The sequence below is a fragment of the Aotus nancymaae genome, unplaced genomic scaffold (genome assembly GCF_030222135.1).
Source record: "Aotus nancymaae isolate 86718 unplaced genomic scaffold, 86718_ANA_hifiasm-v0.15.2.pri h1tg000019l, whole genome shotgun sequence".
Taxonomy (NCBI): Eukaryota; Metazoa; Chordata; class Mammalia; order Primates; family Aotidae; genus Aotus; species Aotus nancymaae.
Genome location: NW_026988431.1, coordinates 53,530,961 through 53,543,966, shown reverse-complemented (window position 1 = coordinate 53,543,966; position 13,006 = coordinate 53,530,961). Strand labels below are relative to the sequence as shown.

General features: G+C 43.8%; 1 protein-coding gene across 1 annotated transcript in view; it reads right to left on the bottom strand.

The window, feature by feature from the left end:
- The window catches only part of PPM1L (protein phosphatase, Mg2+/Mn2+ dependent 1L), a 304,389-nt gene extending 294,260 nt beyond the window's left edge, over window positions 1-10,129 (bottom strand). The window contains exon 1 of the mRNA XM_012447355.2: window positions 9,685-10,129. Within this exon, the coding sequence (XP_012302778.1) occupies window positions 9,685-10,083 (399 nt within the window). The 5' untranslated portion in view covers window positions 10,084-10,129. The remainder of the gene's footprint in view (window positions 1-9,684) is intronic.
- Between the last annotated feature and the right edge of the window lie 2,877 nt (window positions 10,130-13,006).

Sequence of the window (13,006 nt, the reverse complement as noted above, 5' to 3'; positions counted from 1 at the left end):
ACTATCATCAGTATTTAAAAAAATGTTGTTAGTTCTAGTTAATGCAATGAGGCAGAAAACAAAAAGTACAACTTATCTAAAAAGTAGGAGACAAAATTACATTATCTGCAGTCAATATGATGGCGTATCTTTTTATAAAAAAAAAAAAAGAAAAGAAAGTAGAGACAGAACAAATCACCAGAAATGCTTCTAAAGCTAAATAGGAAGGTAAGTCAGTAAGCATTTTTATAAATTGGCAATAATCAGACCAGAAAACATAATGAAAAGATGGCATCATTGTAATCAGTTTATAGTAGCAGCAGAAGGATGAGTACTTCATCCTTATACACAGAATTTACTCCAAGTGTATTCATTTGGCCTACTTAAAAATCTTTTATACTCTCCTCTCACTATAGCCTACACCATTGCAAGGTTGTCCCTCTCCAAAATGGGTACAAAAAAATCCTACCCTCCCAGGAATCCCCTATTTGGCCTGGAATAGATTTGACTATTTTAAAACAAAGTAACACTCAAAAGATCTAATAACTAAAGAACAAAAATCCTACTGAATTTGACCAAAAAATTCATTGTCTAAAACAGGAGATAGTAAAGTAAAAATGGATAGCCAACAGAAGAACTACTATATTTCCACATTCATCAGCAGCATTAACTATAGTGAATACACAGTTATATATTAGAGGGAAAAAAAACCCACCTTGTTGTTCTCCAAACACTCAGACCCCTCCTGATTGCTAGTTCACACAGCAGAGAAAAAACCTGAGTTAGAAAACTAATAGCAAAAACTGCAATTACTTTTGCACCAAACTAATACCTACTAGTAGTTTCTTAAGATTTGATGGGACCCTAAAATACCAAATTTATGTCCCAAATAAAACCATCCCTAAGACAATCCAAAAATAAGAAGGTTTGCTCTTTTCTGAAGTCCTCTAAACTCTATTTTCCCCCACGTCAGTGTCATACATTTTACAGCAACATTCTCCAATGAGGTTGCTAATGTGCAGAACAAGCAACGTTCTCTCAAACCCCTTCCCACCTATGTGGCTCACCCAACAACCATTTTCACTTCTCCTTCTCTAGCTAATACAATTCTAGTTTTGTTCACCTTTCTAAGTTGTCATGTCCTCCAGAGGCTGGGCTTCTCCTGAGACCCAGACAAGGCTAATCACGTTGATTACATTCCCATGACGAAGTCATTGGTTTAGGCACGAACATGTGAACATATAGAACATGAACTATGGCCTATAAGATGTGAAGAGTACTTTAGAAAGGCTTCCTGAAGCTTAAAGAAGAACAGGACCAATATAATTTCTTTCTCGGGTCTGTGGAAGTAGTTATACAAAGATGGCTGTAGCAGTTCAGAGTATCACATCTTGCAACCACAAGGGAAAACTGAAAAGAATTTCTGAGACACTGAACTAGAGCCTTGAAGTCATTGAGCTGCTAGATCAAAAGCCACTTTTGGACCTTTTATTATGTCAGATAATAACTGTCTCCAGTGTTTAATCTGCTTTCACTTATGTTTTCTGTCACTTACAACCAAAAACTTCCCAATAATGTACCATCTAGACAGCCAGCTAGAACTCACTCCACCTATAACATAAGTCTCTGACAACAGTCATAATAGACAAAATCAACCAATCTGTAAGAGGAAATTTCCTTATTGCCAGACTAGCGGTTTACAAACAGGAGCAACTACTGGTTATCTAGAAACTATTCTGTCTTTGGTAGAAGTTACATTGAATTTCCCTTTTTTGAGATGAGTACTTCTCACATAAATTTAATGAAATTATTTAATTTTGGAGAGGAAAAAAATTATAATTATAATTATTAATATCATAGTTTTACCAGATGGTAACAATCTAATCTTTATTTATCTGTCTCTGATGAAGCCAGACTAGAAGTAATAGTCTTAAACCAGAGGGACCTAGTTCACATATAGAGATGAATTTCTTGAGAGAAAGGATTATAGTGAAAAAAATTCTCCAGGGAAAATGTGGAATCTCCTTGATGAAAGTCTTTAAAAATAGATATTTCATGTAGCTGTGAAGCCTTAGGCACTATATTTGGATTACATGACAATTCAAAAATCCCCGTCAGACCTATCTAGAGAGAAAACTCAGAAAGACAAATTTAGAAAAACATCTAAGTGCTAAAATAAAAGAGAAGTAAAAACTTCTCAATCTCAAACTCTGGAACATATTTATCATATACCAATGAAAACCAGTTGTTATAGAAAATTCACTTCATTATCTACAGAGCAAAAAGATAAAACACTATCATCAAAGATACTATGTCTCAATTTCCATTAAATCCTGACAGTGTCAGTAAGAGACTTATTTGGCCAGAAAATATCCAGTGACTAATTTAACTAAAAATTAATTCATTTAATTAAAAAGATAAATGAAAGCACTTACTAAATTAAAAAGAAATGGTATACACTTATCAGAATAAAACAGTTTCTGCCCTACTGCAATCTCGTAACTAAGATAAACACATTTGTATACCATGTTTTAGATTAAAAACTTTGCTGTCCAAGAGTAGTGCTGAATATAGACTCTTTTCTTAAAAATACAATTTGAAATGTTTAAGATTTAGTGCTACAGGGCATTAAATCACCATTCACATTTATAATGACCAAAACTTGCAATATTAATGTTGAAAAGCAAATTCAAATAAGTGCTACTCTAGAGAAGTCACAAGGTTTACTGACATGCAATAGACAACTGGTCTTTGATTTCGAAACTAAGACACACAGGCTGGGTGCAGTGGCTCACACTTATAATCCCAGCACTTTGGGAGGCCAAGGCAGGTGGATCATCTGAGCTCAGGAGTTCAAGATCAGCCTGGGTAACACAGCAAAACCCCATCTCTACCAAAAATACAAAAAATTAGCCTGTAGTCTCAGCTACTTGGGAGGGTGAAGTGGGAGGAACACTTGAGCCTGGTAAGTGAAGTTTGCCGTGATGGGTGACAGAGAAAGAAAGAAAGAAGAAGGAAGGTAAGGGAAGGGAAGAGAAGGAAGGGGATGGGAGGGGAGTGGGGAGGGGAAGGGAAAGGAGGGGAGTGGGGAAGGGAGGAGAGAGGGGGGGAGAGGAGGGGGACAGGAGGAGGAGACGGACAGGAGGAGGAGGGGGACAGGAGGAGGAGGGGGAGGGGGAGGGGAGGGGGAAGAGGGGGAAGAGGAGGGAGAGAGGAGGGGAAGGGGAGGGGGAAGGGGAAAAGGAAGGGGGAGGGGAGGAGGGGGAGGGGGAAGAGGGGAAGGGGAGGAGAAGGAATGGTAGGAGAGGTGAAGGGGAGGGGAGGAGGGGGGAAGGGGAAGGACTGGAGTGGGGGAGGGGAGGGGGAGAAGGAAGGAAGGAATGACAGAAAGAAAGAAAAGAAAAAGAAGAAAGAAACTAAGACACACAGATCATCATCTGTAAGCTGCTCACACAAGAGCAGGACATAGAGGGCACTAAGGTGGACAGTATGGTAAAAAGTCTGTAAGTCTCAGAAATACAGCCTACTGCTATGGTGCCTTTTACTTCTGTACAAACTAGAAAAGTTTTCAAGTTATTGTAGACCCACAGATGCCTAGCTTGGGGAGCAGACAGTTCTGTACCCCTTAGAAAATAATGTCTCTCCACCTAGTATCACTGTACAGTACACATCTTGCACTATTGTACGCAATGGCCCCAAACTTGCCTTCAGGAGCCTCATGCCCAGTGGAGGAACTCTCTTGTCCTCTAGGAATGGAAGAAAGTAGGTTAACTCTTAATGTTAACACACTCAAGTATCAAGGCCCTCCTTTGTTCTAGAAAAGTTGGAAGCAGCTAAGGTTCTATTAAATTGGGCCCTATTCTCAAGAAACAGGGAAAAAGAAGGGAAAAAAACGAAAAAATAACTCCAGAGAGATCAAGAGATCAAGGCTTGTAGCTTCTTTTTTTTTTTTTTTTTTTTTCAGAATTAAAATATTATATTGTATTAGTCCATTCTTACCCTGCTATAAAGAAATACTTGAGACTGGGTAATTTATTTAAAATTTTGTAAAAAAGGTTTAACGGACTCACAGTTCCACATGGCTGGGGAGGTCTCAGGAAACTTACAATAATGGTGAAAATCACCTCTTCACAGGGTAGCAGGAGAGAGAATGAGAAGTGCAAAGAGGGAAAAAGCTCCTTATAAACCATCAGATCTCATGAGAACTCATTCACTATCAGATGAACAGCAAGGAAGCACTGCCTCCATGATCTAATCACCTCCCACAGGGTGCCTCCCTCAATATATGAGGATTATAAAACAAGATGAGATTTGGGTGGGGACCCAGAGCCAGACCATATCATATATCTTCACTTTTTAAGCAGTTTTTCATAGCATAGACTTCAACTTTATTGAAAGGATATTAGTTTATCAATATGCATGATTTTTACCTACATAAATATTAATTAAAATGCTCTGTACTTTTCAAAGGAGGGCCTAAAACTATAAAAGAAAGCTATAAAAGGGATTATCATTACATTGACTATTTTGAAAAGGATGGCTTCTTTTGTTTGTTTGAACTTTGACTTTGAAGATTTATATTAAAAACAGATTATAACTAGCTATAACCAAAGCTTGGCCTGACTTAAGGTTGGCTAAGAAAATAATGTATTAGATAGCCTTCTAGAATGAAAACACAGGATTAGCATCCACTCAAACTAAACATACCAACTCAGTATTAAAAACAAATGAGAAAATGATATTTGCTGTTTAAAATTAACAATAATATATGTAATAGGAAACTGTTTTGATCCTGAAAAAGAAAAAAAAAGTCAGTGCTTGAGTATAAAGAAAGATTATGCAAACACATATACACTCCTACATATTTATCCTGAAGTCAACCCTTTGGTATTTTCAAGTAAAGTAAAACACGAATCATTTTTGTTTATTGTGACTGGTTATGCTAATACCATTATAATTTCTATGAAAGCCTTTCATGAACCAACAGGCAAAAATATTGCAGATTTTCTGTAGTGAATAGAGATTCTGCCAGCAAAGAAGCAGGGTAGATGAGAACAGATGTTTGAATGTGAAGCATCACCTGCTCTGACTTCTGACCCCAATCTTTTTTAACTACAGGACTTTTCTAGGTAATTACAAGATCCACCTACCAAGGTTAGCAGCATAGGGTTTTCAAAAACACCACCACCTGTCACAGAGACACAACTGTCACAGTCATATGAGAAAACCAAAGTCCCACTCAGCAAATCGAGAAGACTATGCAGTGTCCACATAACAATATTATCAGCACTCCATTGACCAAATTAGGAGATCTGTAGGGCTTCAACCAAAAACTGACGGCACAGGCTTCGGAGATAGGGAGCTCTAAGTCTGAATCGTGGTTTCAAACCCTAGTTTCACTACCCACAAACTGTGAGAGACCATGAGCAAATTACTTAACATCTTGGTGCCTTAATTTCTATATCTACAAAATGGGTGATAATATAGTACCTACCTCATGAACTCTTATGAGAATTAAAATTAGATGACATCTATAAAGTACTTTATAAAGTCTGCCTAGCATAGTATATATATTCAATAAATGTCAGCATTTATTATTACCGTCAATAATGGTGGCTTCTTTGTTTCCTCCTTTGATCAAGAAATCCCACTTCTGGAAACCCACCCTAGAGAAATAATTCAAACTACAGTAGAAGCACAAAAATATTTATTACGATGGTTATTTACAATGGTAAAAAGTGCAGCCTAACTGTGTACCAGTAAGGAAGCAGTTGATTAATTCCTCAAATATCTACTCAATAAAATATTGCTCTATCACTAAAAAACATATTTAAAATATAAATATAAAGAATTAAAATAGGCCGGGCATGGTGGCGCATACCTGTAATCCCAGCACGCCAAGGTGGGCAGATTGCCTGAGATCAGGAGTTGGAGACCAGCCTGGCCAACATGGTGAAACTCCATCTCAACTAAAGAATATTAAAATTAGCCCAGCATGGTGGTGCACGCTTGTAATCCCAGCTACTCAGGAGGCTGAGGAGGGAGAATTGCTTGAACCCAGGAGGCGGAGGTTGCAGTGAGCCAGGATCGCGCCATTGCACTCCAGCCAGGTGACAAAAAACTCAATTTAAAAAAAAAAAAAGGCTGGGTGCTGTGGCTTATGCCTGTAATCCCAGCACTTTGGGAGGTGAAGGCAGGCAGATCACAAGATCAAGAGATCAAGACCATCCTAGCCAACATGATGAAACCCCATCTCTACTAAAAATATAAAAATTAGGTTGGGCGTGGTGGCACATGCCTGAAGTCCCAGATACTACAGAGGCTGAGGCAGGAGAATCACTTGAGTCCAGGAGGCAAAGGTAGCAGTGAGCCAAGATCACACCACTGCACTCCAACCTGGTGACAGAGTAAGACTTCATTTCAAAAAAAAAAAAAGAAAAAGAAAAGAATTAAAATAAATAAAACCAAATCTAATATAAAGCATTATAGAGCAAAATGACAGTATGCTTATAGAATTATACAGAGAAAAACAACAAGATTTAAATCTACATATGTATATTTTTAACTATGAAAATTATATTTAAAATGCATATTTTTTAAGAAAAGATGAAGCTGGGCATGGTGTCACATGCCTATAGTCCCTGTTATTCAGGAGGCTGAGACAGGAGGATTATCTGAGCCCCGGAGTTTGTGGCTGCAATAAGCTATGATCAAGCCACTGCAATCCAGCCTCAGCAACAAAACCAGATCCTGTCCCCCCAGTAAAAAGAAACAAACAAACAAAAAGACCAGCAAGCAGTACACCAAAATTCTAACAGTAGATGTGACCGGGTAATGAGATTTGGAGGAATGTTTCTTCTTTTCTATATCTATCATGTAGTCATATTACTTTTATAATTTTAAAATTAGTTTACTTTTAAATACATTTGACTTGCTGCTGATTTATTTTAATATTCATTAAGTAGAATCACTAAAATGGTAACAAAAGTTATGGAAACCCTGACAGCAGTCTTACCACCTCAAGAGTTGTCTCTCTTTCAACCATGGCCCACACTCCTGGGTTTCATCTCTACTGCTCTGTCTCAGGCTTCCCAATTGACCCTCTCCCCTCATACTTCTATCTTGTTAGTTCACATAAATCCTCTGTATAGTTTAGAGGAGCAGGATTACTAAAGAATGGATTTTATGCCTTTCCTATACAGTAGTTCTCCAATACTTACAGAACATGGCCCAGGCTCCTCGGCACAGCTTCAATAATACTGATAACAATAGTTCCAGCAGCATCTCCCACTCTCCTCACCTGTGTGTATCCCAAACCCCAGGCCATGGCTCTTCAACTGGGTGGCCTACCATGCTGGTATATTTTTGTCATTGTAAATTATGTCACAAGCAATTTGTTATCCATAATGGTTCAAGTATCATAGTTGTGAATTATTTATTTTTAACTAGCTAGAAAAAAAATCAGTTGTATTCCTATAATCTCTTCCCATTTACCTGCATCAAAAATGGGGATGGAATTTATGGTGGAACATTGCCCATAAATCTGTGTTTCCCATGGATGCATGATACAAATAAAATCTTCTCTGTCTCATGACTCACAGTGGAAAGGGATACTCTAAACCAGAGCTCTTCAAAAAGTAGCATCACTGGAGGTGCTCTCCACCTGCAAACGGAGCAAGCAGGCTGCCTTGCTTCAAATGATGGCTGGCAATTAAATTTTAAAAGCCACCTTTTCTCCTCATAAAAAAACCTGTTTTGGTCTGCAACTTTCAGGTTTTACAGTAGCAACTTACAAAACAAAAAAGTTTAAATCACCCAATCACTTACACTTTTTTAGCCTAAGGCTAAAACTATGCCAATGCATCACACCCAGACAACCACAACCCATTCACCACATTACTACTACAACCAAACCTTTAATAAAATTAAAACTGTGCTTTCTAAAACCAGAGGCAGATTATCATCAGCCAACAATTTTAATATAAATATATATAATAAATATAAGCTTATTAAATGTTTTACAAAGGAAGGAATCACAACTTCCTTCACCCTCATTGAATTTAGGCACAAAAAATGAAAATACAGATAGTCTGCCTCAAGCCAAGAAGACAAATCAACATTATACTGGCAACTGTGTCATTAAGGTATGTTTTTGCCCAAGTATGCAGCCTCTTTTCCTTCAATTAACTTAACATCTTTCACTTACCCTGTGACCAAGGGGAGGGAATCCCAACACTACCCAAGATGTTACAAATTTACAACCACTGAGAAACTTGCATTCTGAAAACCAGAATATAAAAAAATCTAGGGTGGGTGGAAAAATGGCAAAAACTGATTTCAGTTCTACCAAATGAGTTTTCCTACTACGTTTGTCATTCTTGGCAAAGTTGGTTCTACAAGGCAGGTAGGCACAGTAGCATGAAAGGATTAGCAGAGTGGTGGGTGAGGAATGCAGATAAGATATCCAGTTGAAAGCTTTAGATGTTTACCCAAAACAAAGGCCAAGGAACAAGCAAATGCTTGAAAAAGAATGGCAGTCCCTGCAGTTCCCTACAGCCTACCCAGAGACCAGAGGGCAGAGAAGAAAGTTGAAGTGGGGGCGGGGTGACTTGTATAGGAGTGCAGGGGAGGGGTGTAATCAAAAACATAAAGAGGTTAAGAATAAGAAAAGTATGCTGCCAAAACGGAAAACAAAAGAGTATGCAGCAATGAACCCGTTACAAACTGCCAAACTGAGAGATGGAGTGACTGGCCCGGTGTTCTTTGGAGCATGACGCTGGAGCCACATTTGCCTCTCACTTTACCTGGGCCAATGCGCATGGACCAGAGCCAACCCTTGCCTGACCTCCAGGAAACCTGGGCCCCAGTGCACAACCTGGGTGCCGCAGAAATGTGGGAAAGGGACTGAACTGGCCTCTAGCTATCTCCTGCTTCCAGATGAACCACAAACAAATGAATCTAGAAGCAGGGCAACGTCTGCACCCCCAAGCCGCCAGAGCGTAAGGGTGAGGGCAAGGCACCGCCTCCTTTGCGGGCACAGCCACCTCTGCAAAGGCCAGAGGCATCTAGGTCCAGCTCTGAGATCTTGGTAAAAACAGAGGACAGCGAGCCGCTCCTGTCAATTGGCCCGATTGCACTTGTAAAGTTGATAGAGTTGGAAAGAAGCGCAGAGCTGCCCCTCGGATTCCTCCCTAGAGTGAAGAGAACGGGAAGGAATCACAGCTTCCTTCACCCTCACTGAGCCCCACTTTGCTCTGCAGATATAGTCTGTTTTTCTAACGAAGCATAAAAGATATTGCCTTTCTTCTCTGTGCCTAGTTCAGCTCAAACCCTAGAACAAGGGCAGTGGGGTCTGGGACCAAAGTTCAGTGGAGATACCATTAATTCTCCTTGCTAAACTAGCACAGTGTTTGCTGGGTTCCAGCCTTGGGAACCTCATATTAAGTAGCAACAAATATACGGTGGATGTCTCTTCCTCCCCTAAAGTGGACCCTCAGTCCCAAGAAGTCTGGATTCAGCAGTTCTTTTGGCAACTTGAGCAGCATTTGTCCAGCCAGGCACCGTGGTGTCATCACCACGCCCCTTGCACCCAGATCCTATCCCGCTGCGCACACGCCGTCCTGTTGTTTACACACACTTACACACACACACATACACACACAAGACATACACAGACATAAATACAAAGCCCCGGGGAGCTCCTACCTCTCCCCCGTGCCCGTCGAATATCCCGAAGATGGACGGGTGCGTCTTGTTGGCCAGATCCGTGAGAACTTCGAAGCGGTCCTCCATGTGGTCTCTCCGGCCCTGGATGGAGTACACCGCCACGTTGTGGCTCTTGAACTCCCAGGTCTTGGAAAACTCGGCCTCAAGCACATCAAGCCCCCCGAGTCGATCGTTCTGCATGATCTCGGCTACCTTGCCCTTCACCATCTTCACGGCGTCCCGGCTAGACTTCACGATGGTCTTCACCTCGTCAGTGTGGAAGAAGTAACTCCACAGCGCCAAGCTGATGCACAGCAGGAAAAGCGTCTCGGGTCTCAGCAAGAAGTAGCGCATGATGCGACCCAGCAGAGACAGCAAAGTCATTGTATCCTCTATCATTTATTATCGCTAGAGCCTCAACCACCAGCAGCGACGCGCGCCTTGAAGGCTCGCCGGGTCCGGGAGCACTGCGGGGACAGCCCGCCAGGAGGGAGGCGGAGCAGTGCCCGAGGGTGGGGGAGGAGGCTCTCGGAGCCTGGTCGGAGGCAGTAGAGCCGGCGGCTCCGAGCCGGCAGCGCGAGTAGAAGCAGCTTCCCTTTTGTCTCCCCGCCTCAGCGGCCCGGAGGCCCTCCCTGCCGCACACGCCGCCTTCCCTCCCTGAGCCCCTTTGTGAGACCGCGGCGGCGGTGGTAGCAGCAGACGCTGCAGCAGCAGCCGCAGGTGCCCCTGTTGGGCAAGAGGAATCAAGTTGAAGTTGCGCCGGGCGAGTCTGCCGCGTTGAGCGGGAGAGTTCGGGGCGCCGGCGTCGGCGCCCGCGCGGCCCCTCCGGAAATGCCCCCTCAAGACTCCGGGGAACGAGCAGCAGGTGAGGCGCAGGGCTCCAGAGCCCGGCGGACGAGGGATGCACGTCCCTTCGGTCGCCGCCACTGGGGAGCGCGGAGATGGCCGAACGCTTCAATTCCTTCACACACCCCCTGGGGCCCCAGATAATAAAAGTTTTGCGGGAGCCTGGGCAGAAGCAGGCGTACGCGGAGCCAGGCGACGCGGCACGATATGCGCTGAGCCGCAGGCGGCCGGCTGGGCTCTGCCAGCCTCTCCCAGGCACCTTCCGGCTCGACTCCGCTCGGCTCGGCTCGGCTTCACTCGGCTCGGCTCGGCTTCACTCGCGCGCTCCCTCCTCGCGTCCCGGCGCGCGCGCGCTCCGCCCCGCGCGCGCTCGCCCCGCCCCGTCCCGCCCCTTGAGTCAGGACTCGACACCCCGAGGTGTTCCCACCGAACTGTCAAAGGCTGAGCAAGTTCCGCGGCTGTCAGTTCGCGCTCGCGGCCCCGGGCTGTCTAGGCCGGCCTAGGGGGAGAAAAGAGGGAGGGAGGTCCGCTGCCTAGCTCTTGCGGATGGTCGTCCCTTCCCCCTGTGCCGGCTCCTAAGCCAAGCTAATACTGACCCAGGTAGTGTTGGCGTTGGTTTTCCAGGAGCCTCTGGTGCTCACTGGGAAGCCGAGAGCCGCACGTGCGCGTTCCCCCCTTCGGCGGCTGCACGGTAGTGCGGTCCTCGCCTCTCAGGCCTAAGGCAAGCGAGAAGGGACGCACTTCTCCCGGCTCGCAAAGCGATGTAGGGAGGCTATCGGGCCGCGGGGCGCAGTTTCGGCGTCCAGCCACAGAGGCCTACTCGGATCTCTTGAGAGACTGGGACAGAGACTGGGGTCTAGCAGCCTTCTCCCTCCCGAGAGCAGCAGAATGGGTAGACTCAACAAAATGACTTCTGTTTCCCCAACGAAGTGCACTCTGACGATAACTTCGGGAGGGACGAAGAGGGCCGCTCTTTATGAAAGCTGCCGCAGCCCCTGGAGCAAGGGACTCAGCGGCCACGAAGGCCTTCCCTGCTCGCGACCTTTCCACGGGGAGGCACGAAGCTTCCGATGGGGGCTCCGGGGCGCTCCTGACTCTTCTACAGGGCGAGGGCTCTGACTCTGCAGTTGAGGTTTGAAGGCCCTTTGGAAGCTCGGAAGTGGCGGCCTCCTACCACCTCCTCCGTCATAGCAGGAAGAAGGCGCAGTGGGGGCGGGAATCGGGATGAGCGGAGAGGAGCCGCGGCGGAGAAGAATGCGGGCTTGCAGGAGCCGGCCAGGATAACTCGAACTGTGGGCAGGCAGTTGTCGGTGGGCCTTGAAGGTGAGAAAGCACGAGAGAAGAACAATGTCCCCTTCAGCTTAGAATACGGAAACAATGAGCTTTAAAGGAAAATACTCATTCTTATTACCCCTGTCCAGGAAGAAGAGTGCTGATCTGCCTCTTCCAGTCTGCTGGGCTGGAGAGCAGAGAGGCTGCCTGATCCCAGCCAATCCAGTGTCTGTCCCGCAACAAACACTTCTGCCTTGGTATAATCCCCATTCCTTTCCTCAAAGTAATAAATAAATAACAAGAAGTCCTGGAAGGAAATACACTAAAATGTTCCCAGTGGTTAATCATTCATACAGTAGTAGATTATATGCAGCTTTCATTTTCTGCTTTAGACTTTTGTCTATTTTCCACAACTTTTCTAAAGTTTCTACAAAAGCCATAGATTTCCACTACAAGCAGATGAAACTTTCCCTTCAGTTTTTCTCTGTTCCCCAAATGGTTCCCATAGAAAACATTTGGCTTATGTTGGGGGCACGGTTAGAAACACTAAATCTGAGTATTCACAAAACCTCTCTGTTTTTTACCTCTTAAGATGCTTTATAGGACTACCAGAAAATCTTTAGTCACACAGGATTTAACTTGAGAGTTGATTTCTATATATGATACTCGAGGTAAAATTTTTATGCACCAAAATAAAATTGTTGATCTAAGGTTACAAAGAGGTAAAGGTAAGACATATGTCCCATTTCCATGGCACTTTCAAAAGAGTTCCTCTTTCCTAGCTCTTATGGTGCTTTAGTAATCTCCAACATTCATTCATTGCTACCTGAGCCCAAGTTGCCTATGATAGCTTCTTACACTGTAGCCATAACCCAAATTCACCATGGCATTGCTTGCAAAGTCACTGTTCAGTCCATCGTCTCCAGCCATACCTGTGCTGATGAGGAACTCCTTAAAAGGCTTCTCGCCTCTCTCCATCTACTAGAAGCGCACATCACTCCCTCCCAAACTGTTATACTTCCACAAATAGTTCCCACATTATATCATAATTGTGAAGGATTTTAATCACCACGAACTCCTGATGCCTATCCTACATATGGAGAAGACTCTTTAGAGCATGTGTGGTCTTGGAGCTCTCAGAGGTTGTCCAGGTGTCTTAAATCCTGCTCCTGACACTACATATACTGTAATTGCTAAGGCTTTG